This window comes from Phyllostomus hastatus, unplaced genomic scaffold (genome assembly GCF_019186645.2).
Source record: "Phyllostomus hastatus isolate PE091 unplaced genomic scaffold, TTU_PhHast_1.1 phas_scaffold_1674, whole genome shotgun sequence".
Classification (NCBI taxonomy): Eukaryota; Metazoa; Chordata; class Mammalia; order Chiroptera; family Phyllostomidae; genus Phyllostomus; species Phyllostomus hastatus.
Window position 1 is genome coordinate 30,728,574 of NW_025334011.1, and position 17,309 is coordinate 30,745,882.

Below are 17,309 nucleotides of genomic sequence, written 5' to 3' on the forward strand. Positions count from 1 at the left end.
CGTCTCTCTTTTCTATAGAATTGTGCGTTTGATCTTTATCCCAAACCTTCTTTGACATGATTAAGCAAAGACTGAAAACTGAAGGTACGAGACACATAAAAGCCTATTACATTATCTAGCCTACATTTTAGGCCACATGTGCCAATATGTGTTCCCTATGAAAATATTTTCTATAACTTTGTCTAATCCTTTTGCAGTAAACTTCATCTACATATTTTAAAGTCTTTTCTGAAGAGCTTATTCTAGTTAGACACATCTTAGATACCTGGTAGTTTTTCTGAAACTTCTATTTCAACTTCTCTTATTTGAAATTTGTCCCATTAATCTGGGTTAACCCCTTTTCCTGTCACTATATTGTAGATAGTTTTCATATTCCTTCTTAGGCATAATTTAACCATGCTTTACACATTCACTTGAGTAGACAGTATATGGTATAAATTAGAGAAAACAGCGAGGTGTAAAGACATTCTGTGGTGAATAAATTAAACCTTTAATTTCAGACATATCAAACTAACACTTTTTAAATTTGTGGTTCCTATAATTTTCAGACCTGTTTCTAAAGTCTTTGGAATGAGTGAATTAAATGGAAGAGATTAGTTTAAGACTTATTTTATGTCATAGTTTGGAGATCAGCCAGTTCCATGAATATGTAAAAAAGGGAAAAAATTTAAAAAGAGAATTTAACACAGAGGTCCTCCTCAGACTTACGATGGTGATATTCAGACATACCAGTGAAAAAGACCGGGTTTAACGACTCACCAGACACAATCCCCACCAATCTAGCACTTAAGAGAGAATTAAGACTATTGCCAATCTGGAAAGGGCTTTATCACCACCTGATTATATGTGCAGCTTGGTACAATGAATCTGAAATGACTGAAGAAGCGAACGTGTTTATAGTATAAAGGGAAGATTTTAAAAAGGAGAACCTACCTCAAATTTAACCAAAATCTCTATCTGCAAAGGCAAACATACTCAGCACAGGCTCTCCTGGGATTCTGGTTTCTGATTTCCATAGGAATACACATGGAATGGGCAACCGCCCCCCCCACACACACACTTTTTAAGGAAGGAGATAAGAAAAAGAGTCAAGTTTATCCTCACACACACACTTTTTAAGGAAGGAGATAAGAAAAAGAGTCAAGTTTATCCTCATTCTAAGTTTTATTCTCCTCCATAATATTGATTATTTATATCATATTTTCACTTATTTTGTTTATTGTCTGTATCCCCCACCTAGCATCCAAGCTGCATGAGGACAGCAATGTTTTATCCTGTTCTGTTCCGTCTCCTCAGCACCTAGAACACTGCTTGACCCACAGTAGGTAGTTAATAAACACTTAAAGTATTAACTTATTGGGCACTGATTTCTCTATTTAAAGACTCAAACAGCCCTCGCTGGTGCAGCTCTGTGGACTGAGTGCTGGCCTGAGAACCAGTTTTGATTCCTGGTCAGGTTTGATTCCCAGTGAGGGCACATGCCTGATTTGTGGGCCAGGTCCCCAGTAGGGGGCATGCAATAGGCAACCACACATTGATGCTTCTCTCCCTCTTTCTCCCTCCTTTCCCTTCTCCCTAAAAATAAATACATAAAATCTTTAAAAAAAAGACTCAGACAAAAAAATATAAAGATTCAAACAGAAAGATATGCATACTTCTCTGCTAAAAAGAGCTAAACCTCCCCACTCCAAATGGTTATGCTACTACAAGTCCTTTACATTTCTCTTTTGAACTGTTTTTTTAGCTTTATTTTTGTTGTTTACATTATTACAGTTGTCCCCATTTTTTCTCCCTTGCGCACCTCCACCCAGCCCTCAGACCCCCTTCCCTCTGGCCATCACCACACTGTTGTGGATTATGCATATATGTTCTTTGGCTAATCCCTTCACCTTCTTTCTTTCATCCAGTCCCTGCTCCCCCCCCCCCCCCCCCGACAGCTGTCAGTCAGTTCCAAGTTTTTTAAATTTCTAAAGACAGGCTTTGATATAGTATTAACCCTTAAAATATAGACTAGGAAGCATCTCAAATCTGACCATCTAATTAAAGGTGTTAAAGATGAAGCTCCATGAGGGCTGAGGCAGTCTCTCAATTTTCTGTCGATATCAGCTTGTGACACAGGCCTGGTGTGAGTCAATAAATAAGAGCCAACTGGCACAGCTGACTGTGCTAGCCACCAGTCTAAGTATTCACTCATTCATTCATTCATTCACCTTTTAATATAATCCCATGGGAGGAGTACAGTTATGATCCCCAGTTTTCAGATAAAGAACATTAGGTATAAGGGAATAAAATAACTTAGTTACCAGTGTATTGTCTCTCAGCTCCAAACCCATCCCTCTTTGTCATTGGTAAACTCTAGCTGGTGGGATGTTAGGCTATGTCAACAGAGGGCACCAGAGGGACACTGCAAGGCTGAATCCCACCGAAGACCCTCTCTTACAGGTTCTGACTCTCCACGGTCTTTATTGGTCTTTATTCTGTGTGGGAGCCCAGAGGCCAGCCTGGTAGAGTCCCAGTTGCACCTTGGGCCACATCCTCCTCACTGGTTGCTGCTTCTGCAGACCAACTCTGACCCCATTTCTGGAAAGTCTTTTGCTACCAGCAGGCTGTGTGTCCCCCTAGTAGCCACAGCTTCTCTGAAGAGGACTGAATCCCAGCCTTGGGGTGGGGGTGGCAAACTGGCATAACTACTTAAGAAAACTCTTGCACAATATCTATCTACTAAAGCTAAACATATACATATGCTATAATTCAGAAATTCAACTCATGAATATACACACAAGATTAAGTGTGCTTATGTCGACCAAAAGAAATGAACTAAAATGCACAAGAATATCTCCAAGAATGAATGAAAGCTTGTGGTCTATTTCTATAATAAAATAATAGACAGCAATGGGAAAAAAATGAACTACTACTATACCTAACAATATGAATGAGTCTTACAGACATAATGTTGAGCAAAAGAAGCCTGATACAAAATAGTACATACCGTAAAATTCCATTTGTATGAAGTTCAAGAAGAGACAAAACCAAGCTATGGTGGATAGCCTGCTGGAAATGTTCCCTTCCTTAGGGGGTGAGAGGTTACATGAATATGCACATAAGTAAAAGAAATTGATTGAACTGTACACTTACAATTTCTGTTCTTTACTGTACATGTTAGATCTTAATAAAAAAGAACATTAAAATTTTATGTTAAAGAAAGGACAAAAAGGTATTCTAATGCATCATATTTAAGGTGGTGAAGAAACCAGCATGCCATTCAAATTTCACTAGCAAATCACCTTTTGAAAACTGATTTTCTCCATGTACAAATTTGGAATATTATAATTACCACACATATAGCAATTAAGTGTATTAGGTAATGTATAAATAGCTTTGTGTTCCTTTAAGAATAGCCCCATATAAATATAATTACAAACTATAAATATAAATATATGGTACTATTATTTGTGGAGCATTCCAAGAGCTCATTTTCATGTAAGTATCCTCATAAATACTACTTCATTTCTTTTAAAATACAATCACTAAAATCCATAAAGTAAATGAAAGTGGAAACATGAGTTAGGCCAGCAACAAATTGATAAATTGGGGCTAAAGTAGTGCTGCCTATTCTTTCCATGACCCTTATGATGGGCAATTGTCATAAAACTTTAATGTTTATACTTATTAACTCTTCCTGAAGGATACTAGAATCTACTTAGTGGCAGGATTTTCAATTCTAGAGACTCCAATCAAAGATTTAAAACTGCCTCAAGCCCAATAACGCCATACAGTTTATCTTCTTTGTTTTCAGAGTTATTGAAAAAACAATTAAACAATAATCTGGCTGTAGTCAAAGCTATGTACACAGCATGGTTCAAATCATAGAAGTCCTCTAGATCTGAGCTGTCCAATGTGCTCGTCACCAGCCATGTGTGGTTATTGAGCACTTGAAATACGGCCAATCTGAAATGATGCATATTCTAAATATAAAATACCATTTCCAAACCTCTGTAACAAAAAGAGAATGTAAAATATCTCATTAACATTTTTATATTAATTGCATGTCAAAATGGTAATAGTTTAAATATACTAGGTTAAGTAAGATATATTGTTAAAATGAATTTAACCTGTTTATATTTACTCTTTTTAAATGTGGCTAATAGAAAACTTTAAATTCCATATATGACTTGGATTGTATTTCTACTGGACAGCCGATCTCTAAATAAAGGTAGAAATTTTCATAATACTGTTTCTTTCCAGATAGTTTTCAGAAAGAGAGTTTTAAGAATTAAGATTAAGATTACCTAATACTTTCTGCCAAATTACCTGTCGCCATCCAAGATTAAAACCTACATTTAATTTTTATGTTAATAAGATGAATTTTAGAATGGTCATATGATAAGAAATATGGCTTATATGAGGTCACAGAATATTTGACATCTATATTCACATGAGTATTCAATTTGCGGTTCTAAAACTTTTAAGGGCTTTGAACTATAGAGGCAGAGAAATGACCTTAGTATATCTTCTACAGGATTTCCCAAGACACCCCAACACAAAAACTATATTCAATTAACCAAAAACAATACTGATATAGCCTAAATTGTGTCTACCCAAAATTCACTGTGAATCCCTGATTGCCAATACAATGGTAGTTAGAAATGGGACCATTGGGAGGGAATTAGGTATAGACGAGATCATGAGGATGGGACACTGATAATTGGACTAGTGTCTTTATAAAATAAAGAGGTCATAACTCTCTTTTCCTTGCTCTTTGCCATGTGAAGACAATGCCAGGAGGTGGCCATCTACAAGCCAAGCAGGGAGCCCTCACCAGAAACTGATACTGCCAGAGCCTGATCTGAGACATATAGCCTTCAGAACTATGAAAAAATAAATTTTTATTGTTTAACCCACACAGTCTATTGTGTTTTGTTACAGCAACTTTAAGCAACTAACAAAGATACCTACCACTTAAAGCAATCTCTTTTTATTAAATATCAAAATTAATATTTACTTAATGCTTATGATAAATATATAATAATTTTTGTTATGTAAAGGTAATGTGATATGCACAATACAGAGAATAGACATCTGTTGATTTTCTCTATTGAACATAGGACACACCTGACCTATGGCCTCTAGAGACCTGCTGGCTCATAGACCATCTTTAGAGAGCCAGAAAAAAAAAAGGTTCAAGGAAAATGATCATTACTTAAAAACATTAGTAGTTTAAAATAGTTTCTTAACTATATTAAAAATATTTTCTTCAGTAAAGGGAATTCATATTCCTACTTGAACTGAAAATGCTAAGTTGTTAACATCTCCCCTAGGGATTTGCTTCTGGGTATGCACCTTCAATCATTTCATCACAGCTTAAGCATAATGAAATCTCATTTATGCTCCAAGGCATGAATGATCCTAAATATTCCTCAGTCAGTACAGTACTCAACCTTGTGCCTTCTGGAATAACATTTTTAAAAAATTACAAAAAGAATAAGGAAAAGGGAAAGGGTCCTAGCCTGGGGAACAAAATCCTATGTTTCTTTAGAAACATTCAAAACCTCTTTGAGTTTTTAACTGCCTGGTTCTAAAGAAAGAAAGCGGAGGTGGAGGGGGCCAGGGAAATGGAAGAGAACCCAATAGGGCAACTGATTTAATCCCTGTGGTCACTTTAACCCCTTCTGCCCCCTTTTAGAATTCCAAGCGTTCTAAGAACTCCAAGAAATCTACAAAATTTTGTTTGTCCTATACATACTTTCTGGGGAAAGGGACCTGAGCTTTGAATATAATATCCAAGGAGACAGTGACCAAAAAAGTTAAGAACCTCTTACTTTAGGGTTTGATTTAACGGAATGGTCAGTTCCCCCTCACCTTGGCTAGGTGTAATTGCATTCCTGCTTGCTGCATAATACCTAAGACCTCAGGATGTGTACCAGGCCCTCCTTCAACTACTAGGTTGCTACCTTGTTCCTTGGTTTTGCTTCCCAGCATGTGTATGTTTATGCTGGTTACCTCCAACTTCCCTCTTTCCCCCAGTTGTTCTACTCTGAATATCCCCGTTTAGTAAGAGTGGACCCTGAGTGGCTCTGTGTCCTTATTTGAGTGAGACCCACAGCAGAACTTACCACCTTTATTAACATACCCCTCTCTTATTTCTATATACTCTTTTGGGGCCACCTGAATTTGCCACAGTGCTGGATGTGTTGTCTACCTCTTTACTCTCTAGAAATGGGTCTAGAAATGATCGGTTTGGCCAGGTACTTTAAAGCATGTCAGATTCTGCTTTACAGCCATTCCTAGGTGGTGTAAATTTCTTTTCCATTCCTGCCTTAAAGATGCTGTGAGAAAGAAATGGGGTGCTGTTTATATCAATGGTTTTGGCACTATTACATCAAGTGGCTGAGTCCCCTGCACCTGCCTTGCCCACTTCTTCCCCAAGAGTCAGAGCAATCAAGCACCCAGGCGTTGCACCCCTCACCCTTCCACCCGCTTCAAGTCCCACATTCCAAGTTCTCTCCTTAAATATAACTCCGGATCTTCCTCCCTCCCTCCTTGTATTGGGGTGAAGAATTGAAGTTCACTCTTACTATACCCATCTCACCAATAAATTCTAAAATCTCTTCGTTTCCTTGAAGAGCGCAGATGGGTAAGTTTCTGACATTTGTTTTTCCTAAAACTTGCCTAAAACCAGTGAGTCTGGCCCTTGGACATCCTGGATCTCAAGGCAAGGAGGGGCTGGCCAGGAGGGTCCCCGACACTCAAGACTATTTATAACAAGATCCGCCCCAGGGAGTGCCTAGAGGCGAACGAACTGCAGCGCCGCCACTTCTCGACCCCCGAGGCGCCGACCTAAGGACCCCCGGGGGAAGGCCGTCCGGGCCAAAGGAGGGCGCTGCGGCCTCCGGCTCTTCCTCCGGGCGCGCGCGCGGCCAGGTTAGTGGGTGGCGGCCCGGGCCCCCGGGGATGGCCGCGGCTGCGCTCCGCCAGCAGGTGGCCCCGGGGTCCCGGCGGCGCCGCCTCCTCCCGGCGCCCCTCCTCCCGCGGGGGCGGTCAGCGCCCCGACCCGGTTCGCACCCCGTCGCTGCCGCCGCCGCCTTCAACCCGCCCGCTGCCGGACCGCCGCGTCCCCAGGGCCGCGCTCGCCGCCGCCACCGCCGCGTCCCGAGCTGCGCCCAGGCCGGCCGGCGGCGACATCCCGGGGCGCCCGCCGCCCCGGCCCGCCTTCCCCGCCCCCAACTCGCTCCCCAACGGAAAGTTCGGCTCCGGCCGGGTTTTCCCAGAAGCCGGGAAGGAGCCAGGGTCGGGGGGCTTGTGGAGGGGACCCGGGGGGCGTACGGGAGGGGGCAACTTCTCCCGGGAAAGCGCCTCCTGCCGAGCTCGGCGCGCCGCAGCCCCCGAGAGGGTTCGAGGTGGTTCTTCCCTTCCCTTGGCCTCCCCCCTGCGGATTCCACAGACGGACCTTGGTCCCGGCGCTCCCGCTGCCGGGTGACAAGAGCCCGAGCCGCCGCTACCGCCGCCGCGGCCGCCCCCGGCCGCAGCCCTTCCTACAGCACCATGGAGTTCTCCGAGAGGAAAAGGAGCAGGAAATCCCAGAGCTTCAAACTGGTGAGCGGAGGTAAGCGGCGCCGGGCCGGGCGTGCAGGCAGCGGGCAAGGACGTGGCGCCGCGTAAACAGCTCCGCGCGCGGCCCGCGCCCGGTTCCAGGCTCCGGGACCCCGAGTTCCCTCCCGTTGGGGGCCGCGGCTGCACTTGCCAGGAGGCGAGCAAAGTTGTACGGGAGAGAGGCAGGAGGTTGTTATTCCGCGTAAACAAGTCGGAGGACACTAAGGGAATTAGCAAACAATAACACTTGGGGAGCCGAGAGCCCTCTTTGGTATTCCACTCCTGCGGCCAGGTTGGGGGCTGGGGGAGAACTGCCTTTCCATCAGGCCGTGCGGACACCGATCCCGACCAATGGTTATGGGCTTGGGGATTTTTCCCCCCCAAAGAGAAGGGAAAGAGTGGTAGTGGTTCTTTTAAGAACGAGAAAGAAGCTCATGAACCGTGCAAGCCCAAGCAAGAATTGTTGATATCCGAAATCTTTTCTAGATGCGTTGTTTGGGTTGCAGAGGTGTCTTAGAATAGATCACTTACCAGTTCAGTTAAGTATCAATAAAAAAACAAATCTAGCCAGTTCCTGACGATTTAACAGGTGTACACCAGAGCCTCTGGGCTCGGGTTGATTCTGTCAGGGGAGGGGAAAGTTGAATGGTGTCATCAGTGGAACGTTTTGTGTGCAGTTACTTGTTGGAGTCTTTATTTTCCTGATTTGACTTTTTAAAAAAACAGTCAGAATTTGAGGTAAGAACAGATGAAAAATGTTTCTGGAAACGCATGTGTCGCTTTAAATGAGAGACAGGTGACTTTTTTTCATGGCAGTGTCACAAGTCCTAATATTGAGTTTACCTTTGAATCAACTTAAGGTCAAAAACAAACTACAGAACCTGTCCATTTTTCCTTGGTTGCCTTAACATCAGAGTAGAGAGCAAGGCAGTTGTCTTAACAACCTGGAAAAGTCACATATAAGCTGATGAAAATAAGATGGCAATTGCAAGTAATAGATATTTTCATGCTAAGCTAAGCTAATATGATGCAGAGTCAATAAAGCCTGCTGTTGGTTGGTCTGAAAATGGTTTTCTTAAAGACAGTTTGAAGATCTATTCCTATGTTTCCTCTCCTTTAGTTTGACACTGTTTAATGAAAGAGGTCTGAAGTAATTTTATGAATTCAAAATATTTGGCTCTTTCCTCTTTCTATGTACATTTTCCCCCCAGCAGTGTTGATTGATTACTCAGTCATTTAGTTCAAAAATCTCTCCTTGTGTGACGGGCCTGTTTGTCTATCTGATTCATTCAGGAATGTAGGCTGCTTTCTTATTTGTGACCTCAGGGAACTTACTACTTTATCTCAAAAGTGAGAATACTTCTATAGACCTTGTTTGGTGAGGTCCAAGCCCTTCCACCACCCCCCTGCAAAAAAAAAAAAAAAAGGAATAGCTGTTAAGAAGGAACTTCTATTTACTTACCTAGGCAATCCTATTTTTTAGAAACAGATCGCCAAAGCATAGTAGCCTCTGTAGAGAAGCTTGCAAAATATTGTATTTTGAAGTTTGACTGACATGGCAAGTTTTTCTTCTTTTCCCCCTAAATTATAGGTCTGATTCTTCTCTCTGCTCTGCAGGTGCTTTTTAGAAAATAAACTATTGCATATTAAAAGTACAGTAGCTGAATGCAGAAGACTCATGTGTGAAAGATGGGAATCTTGCTTATCCTAATTATACTATATGTGAAATAATAAGTCAGTATTTTTGCAGTGTTATTGCCTACAAGCTGCTTAAAGAAGGGGATTTTTTCTAGGTAAACTGAGAGTACCAGGTAACTCTAAAGCATATATTATTCATATGCTCATGAAAACAGGTTGTGGAGATATATTTGGAATCCTCCCTTGGCCTATGATTGGGCAAGGTTTTATTTTCCTTATAAACATCCTTTTCATTTGAAAGAAAAGAAGCCCAATAATTGGCATCTGTGGCCACATTTCCTGTGAAAACCATGTGGTCAAGCAAAACTGTTTCTAAAGTCAAAGTAATATTTCAAGTTTGTGTACTTCAGAGCAAGCAGTGTTTTAGGGGTTATTAGTAACTACAAATTCTGTGATTGATCGAGTTATGGAAAATTACATTTATAAATTAAAGTATAGGTTATCCATACTGTATATAACGAGACACTAGTTTTCATTGCTTATGCATAGAGTGCAGGTCATTAGAATTCTAATTTTTGGTTGTTTTCTCATCCCAGATTATCACCATGAGATATATAAGCTGTCAGAATTCAGCAATGATGTCAATGGGGAGGCCAAAGAGACACACCCCATTTTTTTAGGTAGGTTCCTATGTCAGTTAATTTCTCAGTAAAACAGTGTGGCCATTTGCAATTAGGTGGGAAGGTGGCGGGGGAGGAGATTGTGCCAGAGAGGGAAATGTTTGCCATTGCTTAGTGTATGACATTCTTTTCAAGACCTTTTATTTTACAGATTGCCAATATATTCCTTATTAACATTGGTAAAAGTTGTAATTTCAGACATAAATGTTTATTAGTGTCTACACACAGTGCTAATTATCACTCACTCCCAGAGCCAGATGCTGACAGTGCAGTTTTGTCGCTCTGTGCTCACCCCATTTACATTGCATATTCGCTGGCACGCTTCACTGGCAATAGTTTGTGTAATTGGGGTATTACATCTTTGACATCTGGATAACAGAAATTCAATTTCCAGGAAGCTGCTATTTGTTTGGTTTTACCTCTCTGCCTTGGGTGGGATAGAGGATTAATACGCTGTCTTATTATTATGTCCCTTCACCTTTGTGGCCTGGTTGCTAATCCTGCCATGACAAAATTAAATTAAATCTACAGTCAAAAAGCGTAAGGAAAATAAAAGTGTGATTGTCTGCCTAACCCCCTCTTGATAGTTAGTACCAGTTATCACAGCACAGCTCCTCGTTTTCCTGGCTTTGTGTTCATTTCATGCCAACATTTGGGGTCAGAGACTAGTCATGCTTTGCTCTCGATGTCCTCATTCCTAGCTCAGCTCAGGGACACAGAGCAAAAACAGTGTCTTTGAGACCTTCTGACAAATGTAGCTGCAAGATTAATGAATAGGTAGCCCAAAAATGTTGCTACTCTTCTTATGTGTAGTTTCTGGTACCTTACATGTGCAGTTTGTTATCTGAAGACCATCAGCCCAAAATTAGGATTTTGCCTCTAGGAGTGAAGGACCCATAAAATCATAGTGGAGAGTAAATGGTGGCATTTGGCTATGATCTTGCCCATCCTGGATGCCTCTCCACTGCTGGTAGTAGGGGGAAGGTCGGATGCTGTCCAACAAGGAAGCAGAGAAGGGGAGAAAGTCTGGGCAAGAGTGATTAAAAACAAGGGCCAGAATTGCCATCTCCCTGAGGAGAGTTCACAGGGCTTCAGGAAGCAGATAGCTGCTCAGGCCCAGGTGTGTATTGCTGCAAATTAAAACAATGTGAAAGCCAGATGCATGTAGTGGTCTGTCACCAGGATCTCTCTTTGCTTTGAGGAAGAGAAAGTGTGGGTGGCAAATGACCAAGAAGTCAAACAGAGATTAATAGAAAATAGGAGGGACATAGCATTTCTTACACAAGTGATCATTGAAGGCACATGGATCCTCCCATTGAGGGAGAGAATATTAGAGAATATTACTGAGGCCAGCACTGCTCTCAACGCCTGTTTATTGTTTATTGAAAACTAAAAACCAAAAGGTTAATAGTCAAGTGAAATGGGATGACCCAGAAGGAGAATGTTCTTGGATTATACTCTTCCCAGTTTCTTAATCAGTTGGAATTCTATATTTTCAGTTCCCTAAACTCGATTGGTTGGAATTCTGTATCTAGGTACCACTTGATTTATCCATTTGAAATGAAGAATTTGTCTATTAGTAGTAGAAAATTTACATTTATCATAAAAATAGAACATCATGTCTTTGGTTTAGTATTCTGCAGTGAAGCCGGCTCCCCTCCCCCCCCCCTTTCTGTTGTGTATTTGGAAAGTAGGAAGGACACTTTACAGTAGGTTGATTCTGATTATGAGAGAGTGGAGGATGAAGAATGGGAAGATACTAGTGCTCAAAATTCAGTAAAATGTACGCTCTCAAAGGGGCAGAAATCTCTGCTTTTATTTTTCCTAGCTCAAGTCCAGGACAATAAGAGAACATCAGTGAAACACTAGGGTTGGGATAAGCTTTCCAAATTGGGCAAGAAGGACTTAGACATTAAGAGACAAAAGACTGAACAGATGAAAATGTGCCTGGGTTACTTCTCAATCTTTTGCTCATTGTGGGCAAGGTTTGATATGGTTCCTAAAAAACATTTTATTTTGCAATCTCCAGTGGAAGAGCAAGTAATTACACAAACATAATTTCTAGGGCAATTGGGAATAGTTACAGATAGCATATAAAATTGAGAGTTTTGTTGTTGACAATGTTATAAAATGGACATTTTTTTAGTTTATTACTCTTCTGAAATGTATATTTAAATCATGTTTGTTTTCTAAGTCACCAACATGTATCCATAATATTACTTATTACTGTGTAGAAAATGGTGTGAGGTTTATGACATCCAAGGAAATTTGTTAACAGAACACCAGAAGAACTGTTTTACCTATAATGCAGCCTAAAACATGACCCTCGTGTTATTGTACGGGATTTTATGTGTTCACACATGTGTTACCCTTGACACTACCCGCACCTATAAGATTCAAGTTCGCATCTTGAGAAAAGAGAGTGCTCCAGAATTTGGCAGAAGTCCCCACAGGAAATCTGTTTCTCTGCAATATTTTTAGGCTGTTGACTATGTAGGGCGTCCAGCACGGGAGGGCAGCTCCACGGTGGGAACAGCCCGGCCGTGTGCTCTGGGAGGCGCACATTTTCAGTGATAACAGGGCCAGCAGAGGTTACTTTGCCCTGTGCACACTGACTTTGCCAGGCTGGCTGCCATGACTAAGGTGAAGATTTGAGCGCTGCTTAGAGAAAAACTACTTAACTCCTTTTAATCAATTCAACAAATGTTTGTGGGGAAAAGGCTATGAACTCAGCAGTTTTCTAGAATGAAAGTGGGGTTTCTGGAATAGAAGGGGATTGAGAGTAATGAAATAAATGTATAGAACAGGGTCACTGCTCTCAAGGATGAAAATCTAGTTGAGGAGATAGAACAAATTCAGGACGCAGTGAAGGAACAAGATTCAGTGGTCATAACAGTTACAATTGTTTGAGTGCTCACTGTATGCCATCTTGAACTCAGTCCTTTTTGGGAATGATCTCATTGATTCTGAGAGCAAATCAGTAAGAATCATTATCATCCCAGTCTTGTAGATGAGACTTAGAGATGCTCGGTAGCCTGCCAGAGGTCTCAAATAGCAAGTGCCATGGCTGGGATCCCCTGCAGGTCTGCCTGAACTGTAAACACCCCCTGTTCTGCCTCTCTGTGTGAGCGATAATTAAATGACAATTGTGAACCACTTAGGGCAGTGGGCAAAAGCAGAGTTGGAAGGAAGGACCCAGTTCAGGGTCTGGTGGAGAGCTCCTGAGAGGCTGGACCTTGAACTAGGGAAAGGTTTGGATATTCAGGGGGCAGTTGGAGGAGATTGCAGGTGGGAGGGGTGGTGAGAGCCACAGCAGCAGATAAGAGGGTCATTAAAATCAGACTTTACGTGAGGGCTGCATTTTCGTAGTTCAGAACGTCCCTTCACATCTGACATCTCATGATTTTTACAGTATTCCTGTGAGGTGGCTAAGGGGGCTGTTATCAATCCCACTGCCCAGAGAAGGAAGCAAGCTCCGAATTAAGTGACTTGCTCACAAACAGTAGACTCTGGAGTGAATTCAAATCTCCTGTCCAAAGATCTGTTCCCTATAGCAAGTTGAGCCAGGCAAGTTCAAGAATCATCAAAGAAACCTTAACTGGTAACAAGGCACTTTTGGAAAGTATTTTAATGAGGCAGTTAATTAATTTTTTATTCAAAACAACAACACAAACACTTAATAAAATCTCTTTGTATACATTGCATATTGGTTTAGATTTACTGTTACAGTATATGAATTTGACACATGTCTATTTTTCAGGTGTTCAACATCAATTATGCATTCTTTTAACAAATATTTATTGAGCTCCAATTATGTGCCAGATCCTGAGGTTCTTTTTAATATTTGGTTTATCTATGCAGCTTTCAGAAAATAAAGCACAGGTGTAGTAGCCATGCCAAGTGAGCAGGGTTTCGATCTCTGAGTTGTTGAATCTCTTTCCTGATGATAGCTGCCCCTACCAGGGTCCCCAGAGTCTCCTCAAAGATGACATGCTCAAAAAATTCCTTCCTACTTTTCCAAGTAAGAGAGTTACGCCCAAACTACAGTGTAATTTTTTTCCTGAGAAGGGGACGGGTCCATGTGTGAGATGGGAGGGCTCTTCCCCTAGAGTCAAGTGGCCTGGGTCCTGCCCTGTTCTTGTTTGTCCCAAAAGCACTTGGGAGCTGGGCTTTCTTCCAAGCTCTGATGTTTTGCTGTATCTGTGGCTAGAGTTCCGAGAGTGAGAAGCAACCTCAAATAAAATGAAGGTCCAGGAGAGAGGAAAAGAAAGCCCTCCTCCCCCAAAGGCACATTGTTTGGAAACAAGAATGTTTCACCTCGGCTTCTCTTTCTAAAGCTCCGCCCTCAGCTCCATGGCCCCACTATGTCCTCATGTCCCTGACCTTTTTCATGTCCCTTCTCCCCTTTTTTGGTGGTGAAGTGAAGGGGAGAGAACACTAAGAGTGGCTCTTGGGGTTAGGAATGTGGCCAATAATAGTAGGTGTCATTTATGGAGAGCTGGCTGTGTGTCAGGCACTATGCTACTGACTCTGTGTATGTTGTTCCACTAATTGTCCCAACAAAAGTATTATCATTCCCAGTCTATGGATGAGGAATTTGAGGAGTTCACAGAGTTACTCAGTGACAGAACCAGGAGAAAACCAGGGTCTGTCTGCAGAACCAGGCCCTTAACCCCATGGAATGCTTTGTTCAGTCCACTCCCCTGTGGAGCCCCCAGCATTTCTCACAGATGAAAGGGGATGGGGCTGCCAGAGGCAGGTGGAGGAGACCCAGAGCACCTTGTTCCACATCCCACATTCTTCTGCCCCCCTCCCACCTCTGTGGGTTTTTGCAGCTCTTTAGGTTACCCTCATTACCATTTAAACACCTCCCTCTAGATTGTTCCCAAGGTTTCCTGCCGCACTAAAAGTGTATCTGGTTGTGCTGTAGGTAGGTCCAAAACATAGCTGCAAAAGTAGTTTCAGGGGTAGAGGTATAAACAGTTGTTTTATTGTAAAATATGTTGAATTTTCTGTATTCCCTGGTTGTCATGCTTTTTGTCCTTTAAAAAATGATGTAAGCAGTAATTTCTACACCATCTGTTAATTTACCAACTAGTTACCGTGTAAACGAGAAGTCACGATAGCCCTGAATTTTAATTAGTTTTGATTTATAAGTTTGGTGCTGTGAGGCAACTACTTAAAATTTTTATTTTAGTTACTTAAAAGGTATTTAGGGCTTCGAGAATGGTTTTTGTATGCAGTGTTGTTTTAAATTATGACTAATATCATAAAATCGCAGTGCTCTTCGTTATGAGACAACCTGAAAGTCCCTCGGATGTTCTTCCAGACCACAAACAGACTGGCTTCGGTCCCTTTCACTTTGGCTGTTTTTAAGAATAGGACCTATTGTTTTCAATTACTGTTTGAGAATTTCGTGGATTTACTCCTGGATGCAGGAGATAAGAAAACATTTAATTCATAATTTTTATATTAATTAATGTAGTAAAAAATGAAGTGCTCTCTCCTCTCTCTCTCTCTCTCTCTCTCTCTCTCTCTCTCACACACACACACACACACACACACTGTCTCACACTTTTTCATCACTTAGTTAATATCACAACTGCATCATAAGGTTGGTGTTTATATCTGTTACACAAACAGGAAGCGGAGCTCAGAGATGGAAGTGATTTGCCCAAGGTCACACGGTGAGTAGTAGTGACATCCAGTTCTGCACCCTTCACTATGTGACAGCTCAGTGCAGTCCCTCCCCTCTCATTCTGCCCACATCACTTGCCCGCATCCTCTCCCCAGCAGAGTGGGACTTCCAGATGTGAAGGGGGAACCATAGGTAGGAGAAAGATGGACAAAAATTTCAACATGGCACAGTCCCAGGGCCCATTTGGGAAGAAAAGAACTGAGGTTTGCTTAACATCTACTATATACTGGGCACTTCCCATACTCTATCTCATTTAACCCTCACACCAGTTCTGAGAGGGTATTGTTATGTCCATTTTAGGTGAAAAAAAATGGAAATGGCAGTTTGCCTGAAGTCATATAGCTTGTGGATAAGAGCCTGGACTTGGACGTGACTTGCCACATTCTTTGCGCTTGGCCATGCAGCCTCTGAGGAAGGGAAGCCCACTCCCTCCTTTGCTGTTGGCCGACTTTTTCTAATTTACCTTTCTAGCTTTATTCCCCCCCCCGCCCTTACTAAAAACATTTGCTGTGTCTAACTGGTCTCTTGTTATTTTTCCTGAAGTACCTTTCCTGTTTTCACCTTGGTTCCTTTCACCATCCGGGTTCTGCATACCAGTATTCTGTCTCCTCCCATGTCTTACCCCATCCATGTCCATGCTCCGTATAGTGTTATAATCCTGTCTCTCCGATCAGCCTTTAAAGCCCAATTCAAGCATTACCCAGGAGCCTTTTCAGTTTATAAAGCATAGTAGAAAGAAGATAGGTTTAAAGTCAGAAAACCTTGGTTGGGGTCTCAGGTGCACAGTTAATAGCACCTTGGACAAAACTCTTGAGGGCTTTATCTTCTGTGATAGAATAGCAGCATTGGCCCTACCTCCTCATCAGGTTCCCCTACAGCATATAGAAAATTTTATGTGGTAAAACAGTTTTTCAAAGTAGAAAATGCTGTATTCTTGTTATTATTCCCTTCTCCCTCTTCTTCTGAATTGGAAGATATCTCAAGAAAAAGTTCAAGTATTTATCTGAATGTGTGAATGTATTGGACACTGTTGTGTAGGGCTCTGAATATTTGTTTTAAAATATACTGCTATGTTGAGACTTCAGAGATGTTTAGTGAGCCAAACTAAAATGTGCCTCATTTAACTGAAAGAAGCCTTTTAAATATACTAAACTAGCATAGAAATTTGGGGTGTCTGGTGTTGATTTGTGAGATTCAACTTGAAATCTTTTGGAAAGCCAGTTACATGTTGAAACACAAAATTGAAAACTAGCATATGCTCTGCTGGTTCGGAATTCTGCTGTAACATTGAAGTGCTTAAGGTAATATTGACCTGTTCATAAATTGCTTTTGGCATTGTCTGGTTCTCAGGTCCGCAAGGCAACTTTTCCCACCTTAATTTAAGAAAATAAAGCGATGCATTAAACAACAGCAGAGGATGGCAGAAGTCACAATTGGGAGGGAGCAGTCCCTGAACACAGCTGGAGCTGGGCCTGCTTCCCAAGGCCTGGGTCTCCAGGGAAAGCTGCCTCTTCTGTTTTTTATAAAGGCTCGGTGGGTTCAGCCACCACCCTGTAATTGACATGTGTGATAGTTTGCTTTTCCTATACTGATCTAAGCAAATCATTTTTTAAAAATCTCCACAAAGGACAGGATCTAAAGAGATATATTAACAATTTAGCCTCTCTGGTTCCCATGGGAATATAGATTTTTACTTTTGGGAG

At 41.7% G+C, this 17,309-nt stretch overlaps 1 protein-coding gene across 8 annotated transcripts in view; it reads left to right on the top strand.

The window, feature by feature from the left end:
- Positions 1-6,975: 6,975 nt before the first annotated feature.
- The window catches only part of BEND7 (BEN domain containing 7), a 97,398-nt gene continuing 87,064 nt past the window's right edge, over positions 6,976-17,309 (top strand). For 6 of the 8 annotated variants that reach the window (XM_045857995.1, XM_045857992.1, XM_045857993.1 and 3 more), the window contains exons 1-2: positions 7,411-7,603; positions 9,825-9,908. In XM_045857995.1, the coding sequence (XP_045713951.1) occupies positions 7,543-7,603; positions 9,825-9,908 (145 nt within the window). In that variant the 5' untranslated portion in view covers positions 7,411-7,542. Of the gene's footprint in view, positions 7,604-9,824; positions 9,909-17,309 lie in introns of all 8 variants that reach the window. The other 2 variants (XM_045857994.1, XM_045857998.1) reach the window with 2 other exon arrangements.